At 35.4% G+C, this 13,227-nt stretch overlaps 1 protein-coding gene across 1 annotated transcript in view; it reads right to left on the reverse strand.

Moving 5' to 3' along the window:
• ESF1 (ESF1 nucleolar pre-rRNA processing protein homolog) overlaps window positions 1-13,227 on the reverse strand; it is a 62,799-nt gene that overhangs the window by 10,826 nt on the left and 38,746 nt on the right. The window contains exons 10-11 of the mRNA XM_032419551.1: window positions 5,080-5,201; window positions 1,748-1,835 (exon numbers count right to left, since the gene is read on the reverse strand). Of these exons, the coding sequence (XP_032275442.1) occupies window positions 1,748-1,835; window positions 5,080-5,201 (210 nt within the window). The remainder of the gene's footprint in view (window positions 1-1,747; window positions 1,836-5,079; window positions 5,202-13,227) is intronic.

A 13,227-nucleotide genomic window follows, 5' to 3' on the forward strand; every position in this document is an offset into this window, starting at 1 on the left:
ATTCTTTATGCAGGACTCCTCATTCTACAGGTCTCAGCCAAATGTCATCACCTCAGAAGTCTTTTTTGCCTACCCTATGTCTACAGTAAGCTACTCTCCTTCCTCTCAGTTATATCCTCTATATTACCCTATTTTCTTTAAAACACTGACCATATTCTCATAATATTCTATTTGTTTACCTGTTTAGCATGTCTTCCCTAATACCATAGACTTCTCAAGAAACGTAACCTTGCTTATATTATTACTGCTCTACCTTTAGCCTAGCAGAGTGTCCAGCACCTAGTAGGTAATACTTATTGTTTGAATGAATAAACAAACATGGCAAGATACTATTTTTTGGCCCTAAATTTTATAAAAAAAATTCTCAGCCTTTTTGTTTTTCTTTTTCCTTTAAAGAAACAACTTCAGCCCAGATATAAATAATTACTCCTAGGATATACGCTGAAATGAAAAGTATATTGAAAGCAAAAAATTTTATCTATACTTTCCCTTGGAACTTTTGCTACTACCTTTCGAGGAAGCTTATTCACAATTTAAATGTGCTGATTCCAGGAAACAAGCTACCCCAAGCCATCAAAACATTTTTAACTTACTCTTTGAAACCTACCCTGAGTTCTAAAGTCTGACCAGAATGTACATGCCAAATGAAGCACTTTGGAATGAGAACAAGGAAACTCTAATGCTTTGCATTTCTCCATTATAAATTTGGTTTCCTGAAATCAGAGGATAAGGCTAAAATCCATCATCTTCTAGAAATGACCACTCAGGTATGATAAAAAGCAGAATATGCTAAGTTTCCATTTCCCTTTCCAATTCCTAAGAATATGACATCCTATAATAGACTTTATTCATCTTGATCTCCTTTTCATCAATAAAATGTCAGTGCTAAAAGGCTATAAAAACCAGGAAATAATTTTGAGCAATTTTGACTTTCCTGTTGAGAACTATTCTGGCCCACTAGTCACAAGGGACAAGAAGCAGGGAAATTTCATAAAATCCTTCTCTTTACAATGCCAGCTTGGAGTTGCTCCAGGAGCAAGTCTTTTGGAGTTCATGTGTGTGGTATTTAGATCAGGGAAAGGCAAAATGCATGAAAACAAATGGCAAATGCTTACAGTAGTCTCTGCACTGACCTAAGTACGGCCTGAACCTTACCACACACATTTACACATACCAAAAAGGTAAGAATGAAAGCATTCAAGAAAGAATGAGCAGTGCATATGCAATGGAAACAAAGCTCCTTGGATATAGGAAATTGAATGCCCAGATAGTTCAGGGATCCAAGGAAAAAGGGGAGGAAGCTGGCTTTCATCTATAATGATGAAGTAGGATAAATGTAAAATGGATAAAATGGAACATAGATGTTTTTGTATATTTGAGCAGAAAAGTTTTATACATTATATAACACTGTAAAAATTAAAAGAAATTTATACACACATCCACGTGAACATAAACAAATTTTTCACTTTCACTTTTTCACAGCCTTCGCAAAGACCTAGAGTAGATGCATCATAAAAAAGCAGTGAAAGCACACAAGAGGCTGACTTCCTTTTTCTTTCATCCTTTCTCTCATCAATCCTTCTACAAGGATATTTCTGAGAAAGGAATCCCTGGTAAAGCATTAAGTCAATCACATCACCAACATAAATTCTAGGATTTTAAGAGAATGAGTAGTTTATATTGTTTCTACCCATGACACCTTTTTAAAAAAAATTCCAATTAAAAACTCAAACATGGGCTGGCTTACCTATTTTTGTAATTTCTTCAGCAAAGTATGGGTCATTCAAATCAACATCAGAGGGAAGTTCATCTTCACTACCCTCTTCAGCAAGAGCCTTAAAGTTGAATATAAAAATACATGTAGTTTATTACGAAGACCATGAAGGAAAATCCTATCATTTCTTTTAAATCAAATAGTTCAATCTAGAATTACACCAGTTTTTAAAATGGATTGGTTTGTAAAATAACTCCCATCTGAGTTATTCTTTCGTTTGTTCAACAAATATTTATGGAATATTTAATAAATATAGAAAATTATGTAGGGTTTTTGGAGAAATGAAAGCTATCAGATACATGGTTTCTGTCTTTAAAAATTTTACAATCTATAAGCAAAAGCTAGACACATAAACAGACACATATGTCAGTAATAGTAGTTCAAGATAGGAAGTGCTAGAAGAGGCAAAAATGAAATGATACAGACATTCAAAAGAGAAGAACACTTTTATGTGGTTGACAGCGAAAGGAGGTGGCCTTTTCTCTCACAAAACTGAGAAATTGCAGTGACTATCAATAGTTTGAAGTAGTACATTGTGGGTTATCATTTAAATTATTATTTAAAATAATTTATTTGCAGGTTAAAGAAAGTGATCTTTTATTATGACAATTAAAACATATACCAAAGCAGTAAGGACAGCTTAATGAAGCTCCTGTTCTTATCACCCAATTTCAACAATCATCTTGTTTTATCTGTAATCCACCCCTGAAAACGCTTTGGCTATTTTTAAGAACTGTTGGTTAAATTTTTCCTAATTAAATTTGAACAGACGGTCTACTAAATTAGAATATTTAAATTAAAAATCAAGCCTATAAAATAAATAGAACATATGAACTAAGATCATACTAACCAGACTGAGTTTTATTCCCAGGAACCTAAAAAATGAGTCATTTCAATAAAAATATTTAGAGTATATATTGCTAAACATCACCCTGCATGCTGAAAAAGACCCACCAAGCCCTAAAGAGTATTCATTTGGATATTAATATCCTTTTAAAAAATATTTATTTATTTATTTTGGAGAGAAAGAGAGAGAACACAAGCGAGAGGGGCAAAGGGAATCTCAAGCCGATTCGGCGCTGAGCAAGGAGCCTGATGAGGGCCTCGATTTCACGACCCTGAGATCACGACCTGAGCTGAAACAAAAAGTCAGATGCTTAACCAACTGTGCCACCTAGGTGCCCCGATATTAATATCCTTTTAAGAACAAGAACTAAAAATTTTTCACCAAACTCTTACAACAGATTCAGTAATAATATGATGTTTCTAACAAAGATTATGTAATACCTACATATCTAACTAAATATCTATTCACATATTTCTTTAACTGCTTTTAGAGCTAAATTATAGCTATATCAACTTTGACACATAACCATGTATTCATTTCTTTATTAAAAATTTCTCAATTTCAGGGCACCTGGGTGGCTCAGTCGTTAAGCGTCTGCCTTCAGCTCAGGTCATGATCCCAGGGTCCTGGGATCGAGTCCCACATCGGGCTCCCTGCTCAGCAGGAAGCCTGCTTCTCCCTCTCCCACTCCCCCTGCTTGTGTTCCCTCTCTCGCTGTCTCTCTCTCTCTGTTGAAAAATAAATAAAATCTTAAAAAAAAAAAAAAAAATTTCTCAATTTCAAAATTGAAGTCACAGAGAGGAAAAGGGGAAAAATATTTTTAACATGAAGGAAATTCTTGAAACTCTTCTCTATATGAAAAACTGTGGATGGAAGGGATCTGCTGGAATGCAGCACCAATCCAGCACAGAGCACTGAGTTTAGAACAAACTGCCTTTCAACAGATGTATTTTTAATGGCAGTAATAAAACGAGTCATCTTAGCCCAATGAAGGGAAAGAGTAAAAGCACAAGATAAGCTCAAAGTGCCCAGCAAATGAAAATCAAGAATAGCTGCTGAAGGTCTCAGAAACAAGTGACTACTTTATTGACCCAAAAAGGACCCACTTGTAAATTTTACAATAAACTGATGGTTTAATAACTTGTGAGATTATTCCATTTAGAAGATATTTTACTGCTTACTTAGTTTTAAAAGAAGTTCTAAGGAAGAAGAGAGGCAACCTATCAATGGGGACAGGGCTCTTACCCTCTATTCTCATTTTATTATCTATTTCCAGAAACACTGACTAAAATAGAGGAGTATTAAAAATCCCTCCAGTGCATCATTCAATTTTGCAGCCCTCTATATTTACAAGCACTGAAAGTCACAGCTGTACCAAAAGCACAAGCCTCTGCAGGACAGAGAGAAACAATACCGTACAGTAGAAAGGACACTGGAGTGAGAGATCTGGATTCCGGTCTCAGCTTGGTCATTAACAAGCTGTGTAGCTGGAGATAAATCAGTTATTTTTCTACAACTATAAAGCATCAGGATTGGACTAGAACAAATCATTTAAGATTACTCAAATTGCAAAATTCTGTGATTACTGATACTATCTTAAGGCAATAACTATACTGTTAGAATGCTGAATTTCAGTGATAAGATAGAGTATTTTTAGTGGCAAAAACTGTTAAGTGGTTTCTGCTATTTCTAAGGACTCTGATGGAAAAGATGTTATCCTCAAATTATGGGAGTCAAATTAGATTTTTCAAGACAACATATTAGTGCAGAGGACATATCGTTAATTAAAGGGATTTAATAGATCCATATAATACTGAAACGTGAAAAATGCAGGTTGAGAAATGTAGAGAAAAAAATTTCACTCATGTCAAAAATTTCTATATGTAGGGGCACCTGGGTGGCACAGTTGGTTAAGTATGCGACTCTTGGTTTTGGCTCAAGTTGTGATCTCAGGGATATGAGATCGAGCCCTAGGTCGGGCTTTGCACTTACTGCGGAGTCTGCTTAAGACTCTTTCTTCCTCTCCCTCTGGCCCTCCTGCTTGTGCTCTCTCTCTCAAATAAATAAATCTTAAAAAAAATTTCTGTATGTATATATCCTCAAGTAAAAAATTCTGTATGCATCTTTCTTCCTCAAAAACACAAATAGAATTGAACTGTTTTATATCTACGTATCAACTAAACTATGTATCTTATAGGTGGCATACTTAAAGGTAAAATACTAGAACATTGTAGTTAAAGTGGCTCTGGTCTTTTATTAGGATTTGTACCTCATTACATCACTTTGCAGAAAACACTTAAGCTACTGGGTTTTTCCTTTCCTCTTTCTTAAAATTGTGATGATAACAAGGCCTATTCTAGTGAGTGGTTACATTATGAGATAATGGATGCCAAGCACCTGGTACCTTCTGATACATGGTTGTTGTTCAATAAGTATTTGCTTAAAATATCATTGATACCTTCTGTTTCTTCTTCAGTCTTTTTTTCTCTTTCTTCTTCTCTAAAAATTGTTCCCAAGGGGTCAATTTATCTTTTCCTTCCAATTTGTTTTTGACCATTTCTTCTGCACTTTCTTTCAGACCTAAGAAAAAACACAGAGTTCAGTTTAAAATGTTATATCTTCATTCATTAAAAATGTAATTTACCCAAAAAGATAATTTACATATATTTACCAGAGTAACAAAATAAAATGCAACACTAAATTGTGTAATACTCCAAAATCAGAGAAATATAGGATCAACTCATATCAAAGCTATTTCCTAATAAAAAACAACAATAAACTTAACCAAACCAAAATAAATAAACAAACCTAGCAACTTGATATATAGTCAGGCCACTGAAGAAAAATCTTTTATTTAGGTTCAAATTTCATTTCTATATACTTAATTGCTTTGAGACACTAGGAAAAATCCTGGAACAAAATCTTCTCAGGATATGACTACTAATTCATTTTTGATGGCAAACAGGTAAGTAGTCTTTAACATAATTATCTCTAATTGCTTCTGTTGTCCAAATAAAAGCATTCCTTGGAAACCATAGGTGACTAACAAAAATTGATTAGTAAGGCAATCCTTGTTGAAATACCCCCGGAGGAAAGAATTCTCATAATCTCTCCTCAAGTACTATGTGAGATACATCCTTATGATCAAAAGGACCACCAAGGTCAGATTCCACTTTGTATGGTTTACCTCTTTCAATGTTATTTGCTCTTTTTAAAAAAAATTTTTTTAAAGATTTTATTTATTTGAGAGAGATAGAAAGAGAGTGAGAGAGCACAAGCAGGGAGAGTGGCAGGCAGAGGGAGAAGCAGACTCCTGCTGAGGAGGGAGCCCACCATGGGACTCGATCCCAGGACCCTGGAATCATGACCCGAGCCGAAGGCAGACGCTTAACCGACTGAGCCACCCAGGCAGGCACCCTCAATGTTATCTGCTCTTGTACTTCATCTTTAAAGGTCCTTATTTCTTATATTCTACAGCTCCTAATTCGTGTTTCTAGGTGGCTTGTGTAATAACTGGACTACATGAGTGAGAAGGAAAAAGCCCTGAGGCTGACGTATCAGTCCTTGAAGACCTTCACTACTGCCAAAGTAAGGAAATGTGATTACTGTGTTGTTACCTTTGGTAATAAAGACGTTTCTTTATTTTGTAGTATTGTTTGGACATCACAGTTTGGTTTGGGGAGGAGGCAGCTTCACTATTTATATGACATAATATTCATTTCAGAAAAACAATACTTAATGGAATGATTCAAAATGCTTTTTAAGAGAGACATGGTCAATCCAGATCATCTTCCCAGATATACTCTAAATTCGAAGGTGAAAGCAATCCTAAGGATATAACAATTCCTTTTTTACCTGATGAGTATACTGAGACTAAGAGCATTCAGCAACTTGCCTAAGAACATGCAGCAAGGAAGTCACACGACTGTAATTGCCTAGTTATCCTCTATACTATGACCAGATACATGTAAAACGCTGGTTTGACCCAGAATAAAGAAATGTATAAAGTATAAAATGAATAAAGTCAAAAGCTTTGGGTCTCAGGTTCCTTATCTGCAAAAGGAGGTTGGTCTAGATCAGAAGCATATAACCCTCCCACCCACATACACCTCTCCCCCACCCCCAAAGAAAATATTTGGTAGAAGTCCAAATATGTAACAACTAGAAATAGTGTTTTGGGTCTTGTGCCTCAAAGAACAGCCTGAAACAGCTGGAATAGATGATCTCTAAGGTCCCTTCCTTGGCTTTTAAGCCAAGACTTAATCTTAAAATTTCTATGACTTAGAAAAGTATTAAATTATCTGCATACTCAAGGTTATGCAGATTTGTTTTTATGATGCACTGCTGGTAAGATCTCTAATTTATTGAATGCTAAATCAGAAACACAACTCTCAATTCAAAGATGTTTCTTATGAGAAAAATACAATTCTCTTTACTAAACTGTTTTTAAGAGAAATGTGACCTGTATAAAATGATGTCCAGATCTTTGACTGAATCAACAGATATACAGCATTTAGGAAATGTAAACTGGGATCCTTACTTGGGAGAAAGCAGCAAATCCTGACAAAAGAAGTTGATTTTAAATCACAAAATAATAGGTTTATATATTATGCCTGTGGGTTGGCATACAATCAGGCTAGTCTAATTCTACATGTACAGTATTGTATTATTAGATATGATGTTTAAATAATCTTTAAGGCATTCTTGTATAATTTCCTCAAACATTAAGAAAGATTTTATTACTCCAAAATACTAAATTAATATATTTAAACTTTTTTTTTCACCAAAAGTATTCTGTTTAATTTTGATCCTTGAAACTTACTACAATGATAAGGAAAGTTCTGTATCATTGTCTCTTTCAGGTGACTAGGACATTGCTTTGATGTGTCTTAATCACTATGAACTTCTACTCCACATGTAGGGTCTGAATCTTTTTTGGGAACATGGATACCTTGAGAATTTGATAAAAGATACGGCATCTCTCCCTGAAACACTGTACAGGGGTTTACGGATACTCAATGCTCATTTCGACGTAAGAATCTAAGGGTCTCAGGCAAAGAACATTTACAGGGGCACTAGAGGTCTACATGAAGATGGGGGGCCAGCTCCCATAACTTCAAAACTTATTAGCACTGACATTTGTAGATTCTACAGCAGGGTTCCTCATAGCAGCACTGTTGTCATTCGGGACCAGATAATTCTTTGTTGTGAGGAATTATCCTGTACATTGTAAGGAGTTTATCAGTATGTCTGCACTATCCACTAGATGCCAATAGCCCCAGTCATAAAAATAAAAAAATGTCTCCAGATATTGCCAAATGTCCTCTTGGGAACAAAATCACCTCTAGTTGAGAACCACTGTTCTAGACAATGATTAGAAGGCATTTCTGAAAAGAAGGGCTATTTCATTATTTGCATCACATAAGTTATGTGTTATTTTATTTGGTACTTGATTATATAATGTCTTTTTCACTTTAGAGTTTTCTCCCAACTAAACCAAAGGCAGCTAAAGTCACCTTCTTTTGTATTCCATAATATTTAACATAGTGCCAGACACATAGTAAATACTTAATAAACACTTAATTGATCTGTCTTGAAGGAAGAATTCTTATTTCAAGCCAACTGTTTGATCTTGCAAGTTTGGAACATACTCTCTCCAACAGAAAATGAATCAAATCTTTAGGATATAAATATAAATGGCCTTTATCCCAAAGTGGTGTGTGTGTGTGTGTGTGTGTGTGTGTGTACACATGTGTGTATGTAAGAACCTACAGCTCTAGAATAATTCATGAAATATTATTCTCAGAAAATATATTTTCTTTCTTTTTTTTGGTATTTAGCTTGTTTATAACAACAAAGAAAGAGTTATCTTCAGTTAAATACAGTCTGAAATTTTTTGCCTGGCTCTCACTTAAACACACCAAATGTGTATTAAGTAGAATGACAAACACATTGCAGTGAATTAACACAACACCATGATAACTTAAAAATGCTTTGTTCTCATTGTCATCATGAGGTCATTTAAATCTCTTGCCACAGATCACAGTTGTTTATGTTCTGGTTCTTAAAAATATGTCCATCCCAGAAGTCTCTTGGCATATGCACAAGAACATTCTTCAGACAGTTTCAGCCTCATTTGAGAGCAGCCACTATGTGACTAAAAAACAACTTCATTATAGCTGTTTTTAAGTTTTGCACAAATTTGTTTTAAAAAATTGTAAGTGTATAGCCAAAGACTGCTGAATTAAATATAACATCAATAATCCTACAATAAGGGGTAAAAAACTCTTTCAAAGCCAACCATGAACACAGATGACTCAATTATGACAATAATTTAAGTGCAATCCATTCAGAATGATTTTGGCAGTTTGCATACATACAAAAATACTTTAAATTTGCTTTCAAAATCCACTAAAACAAAAGTATACATTTCTCCTGACCTTACTCATGTGAAATATTTGGAAAGTCTTCAACAGGTAGGACATGAATAACTTAACTCAACTAGGTACTGTAGTTGGTTTTGTTTATAAAAACAAAATGCATGTTTTAAGATTTCTGATATAGGCTGAACCGGCACTTTTTATTTAAGTGAGACTTAGGGTCCATTGAGAATATTTATGAACACTTATGGCTCTATCTTTATTTATGGTTGTATGTTTAAATCAAACAGTATAACACTCAATTCCAAAAAGAGCTTTTAAAATGTAACTAACTACCACCACCACCACTGCACGGGAACTCCCAGCTTGGAATTCACTCTGGGTATAAGGGTTTTAGAGGAAAACCACCAACCATGTCCTGAGGAACACTGACATCAAAGGCACCCCTTCAAACTGGCCAGTTATTCCCGATGGTGTGGAGAGAGGGAAGAACACACTTACTTATGTAACAGAGGTCACAGGAATACTTGTTCCCTATGAGTAATGGTGATCTTCACCAGTGGCATTTTTTGGTGATTCAAGTGATTATGTACTTAGGATATCCTCAAAGCATACTGGTTAAGTCAACTATCAATCTTTATAATGAGAAAAATGAAGATTTGAAATGTTTTGAACTTGGTTCAGGACTTGTTCAGAACAAGAAATTGTTTAGAACATGTTCAGAATTTGGTTCATTATTTCTTATTTTAACTTCTGTAATCCCTCTCTCTTAAATTCTTACAGTACTGTGTATATTCTTTTATTCTGTACCATTTATCACAGTTGCAACTTCATAATTTGTGTGATTTTTAAAATTATTATTAATAGCTATCTACTTTATTAGCTTGCAAGCTCCATGAGGGTAGAGGCCATTCATAGCTTGTCTCCCTGAACCAGTCCCAGTGAGAGTCACCCTGGTGGCTAGTGGAGGGCCTCATATACATACCTAATAAATGTCTGTTGATAAATGAAAGGATAAACAAGTCAAATTTGTTGCCAACCTTACGGACAGAGGGCAACAATGCATGAAACTAAAAAAGTAAAATAACAACTAGTTTGGGGAACAATAGTAAACAGTAAAAATTACCAGTCAGCCAGAACCAAAATTGCTCTTCTTATTCACTTAATACTGTTAGAATACTATTATACCTACTATATGGAAACAACACAGACATCTATAATAAACATAAGGATAAGAGAGTATAGGTAAGCTACTTAGACTGGAAATGGTTTCTCACATAACATTTAATTTGGTATCTCCCAAAACATTCAATGAGGTATTCATAGAAGATACCGCTAAAGTATGTACTGAATGAATAAATGTTAATGCTTTTTGCCACTGCTGATTATCTAAAAGCTATTTCAGTGGGTAGCAACTGTTTTATATTTGTCTTGAATTTGAGCTTATACTCTAAGCTCTTCTAAATCTCCTTCTACTCTCCCTTAGAGTGACGCCTTCCATTTGTTAAGTATTTTCAATTTACTGTGAACCAAGCTGTCCTGCTTCTTAGAATTGAATGTTCTTAAAAAACTGACTTCAAATACAAGACATTTGGGCCTCACTAGGGAGCTATTGTTTTCTGTATTTGTCTGTAATTATCTGTATTTTTTTTTTTGTCTTTCAAATAGTTTGTAATCACAATGTACATAATAACAAGCTGTCCTAATAATAGAGTAAAATTCTGGCTGAGTTTGGTGAAGCCATTCTGCTATTTAATTTATGGCAAAGAGAAATGACAACTGTCTATTCTACTTTCAAATAGTTATTTTTTACACGTTTATGTTTACAGACAAGTTAGAAAGTAAATATAAAACTTTTAAGTGAATGGCTAAGATGTAAGGAAACAAAAGGGGATTTTTTGGAGTCCAGTCACAATAAGAAAACTCAAACAGAACTGTTAAACTAGCTCAGAAGCAAGGACTTTCCCTTGGGGACATACCCTATTCCACTAGGGTCCAGCATGGATCTTGGGTTTTAATGGGCTGCTAGCCAAGGAGGCAGGATACAAAGTTTGGAGCCTGATTATGGTGGAAGGTCCCACTGGAGACCACTACCATGAAGCCAGGATCCTTAAGGATGCCTTCAGTGGTGCTGCCCTTCCTCCAAAAACTTAGAGAGAATACATGCCTTTTTGGGCTTTGGCTTTGAGCAGAAGTAAAAACACGTTTTCCCCCCAGAGAATTTATAACCACAAACCCACAAATCCATGGGTTTGTGGCTAGAATTCACACTATCTGTGTGGCCCCAAATACCCCAAACCAAAAGTTTGGTTTCAACTGGTCTTGGATTGGACGTTGCCCTTAGGCATCTGGCAAATACTCTCTCAAGCACTCTCTAAAGAAGTACTTTTGACCCAGGCCTCTGAGAATTCCCACAGGTAAAGAAAGATCCAAGGACAATGAGATCACAAAAAAAATTCAGTATGAACCAGAGTAAGCAGAAACAAAATAATACAAAAGCCAGATTTATAAAGACTACAGATTTTGGAATGATCAGATATAGAATAAAAAATCAGCACATTAAAAACAAAAAAGAGAAAATTAAAAGATAAGATCATCAAAAGTATGAGACAGATTTGGAAAAGAAAAAAAAACTTCCTCAAATAAAACATATAACTGAAATAATAAAGTCAGCAGCCAAGTTAAACAGCAGCCTGTAAGTAAAGAAAAAAATAATGAACTGAAAGACAAATTGAGAAATTACCCAGCATAATACATAGGTTCAAAAATATGGAACATGTGAGTTATCAGCTATAGAATGAGAAGTTACGGGGCGCCTGGGTGGCTCAGTCGTTAAGCGTCTGCCTTCGGCTCAGGTCATGATCCCAGGGTCCTGGGATCGAGCCCTGCATCGGGCTCCCTGCTCCGCGGGAAGCCTGCTTCTCCCTCTCCCACTCCCCCTGCTTGTGTTCCCTCTCTCGCTGTGTCTCTCTCTGTCAAATAAATAAATAAAATTAAAAAAAAAAAAAAAGAATGAGAAGTTACCACACATATCAAATAGGATTTCCAGAAGGAAAAAACAGAGAACATGAGGAAAAGGCAATATTTTAAGAGAAAATGACAGAAGTTTTCAGAACTGATGAAAGATACTAATTTTTAAGACTCTGGGTATCCAATTAACTCTGCACAAGGTTGAAGCTACCAAGCAAAAGTATGACTTAGATAAACCGTAATGAAACTCTAGAACATTAAAGTATTTTAAGTCAGGGACAAAAAACAGCCTGTAGAGCAAAGCAAGTGTGTTCTTTAGTTATATTGATTTCCTCACCTGTAACTGTCAAGAGGAGTCAAGGGGGACCCTCGTGAGCTCACAGTAAATTTGCCTGTCCCCAGAAAGGGGTTAAGAGGGTGATTAGCTTGGTGCATCCACAGCAACATCAGATACCTTTCCATCCCTAATCCTCAACACTTGCAGCCTCACCACCAAAATCTGCCTTACGCTTACCAGAAATAATCTCTGCCTTTTATCCCTATTCATTTTGGTCACCACAAAAAGCCCTAATCATCAGGTTCCCCCTAATCTTCCATGTTTTTATCCTCAGAAGTTAACTATACATCCACTCTTCTGCCACTATTTCTCTTCCCCTCCAACTCTCTACCACTAAATTCTCTGGAACTCACAGTGCATTATCAGTAGAAACTCAATTATTGTATCTCTGAACATTTTCTTCATCTTCTTGCTCTAATTGAAACCCGGCTTTCCCCTGAAGATATTGCAAACTATAGCATTTGCAAGTGGTTTGTTGGAGCTTGTTTTCTTCAAAGAGCCTTCAACCGATTGTTCTGGGAGGGGGTGGGATATTTTTGATGGTCACTTGTGCTCTTTTATCCAGTTTAAGAAGTATGGTACGGGTCCAGGGATAGACAGACTAACTAACTAATAAAACAGAGAGCCAAGCAAAAGATCCATGCAGTTTTGAAATGTTGGTACATGACAGAGGTGACATGTCAGATTATTGAAGTGAGAGATGATTCAATAAATGGAACAGGATAAAAAACTCCATGTAGAAGAAGATGAAACTGGATGTCTACCTTATATCATATAAAAAACCAACTCCTAATGAATCAAGGACTTCAATGTCAAAAACATTAAAACTTTCTACCTTTACTAGAAAATAAAGATGAATATCAGTCTCATCTGTATAGAAAAGGATTTCATAGATGAAACACAGAAATCACTAATTAGG

Source organism: Phoca vitulina, unplaced genomic scaffold (genome assembly GCF_004348235.1).
Source record: "Phoca vitulina isolate PV1807 unplaced genomic scaffold, GSC_HSeal_1.0 scaffold22, whole genome shotgun sequence".
NCBI classification, from domain to species: Eukaryota; Metazoa; Chordata; class Mammalia; order Carnivora; family Phocidae; genus Phoca; species Phoca vitulina.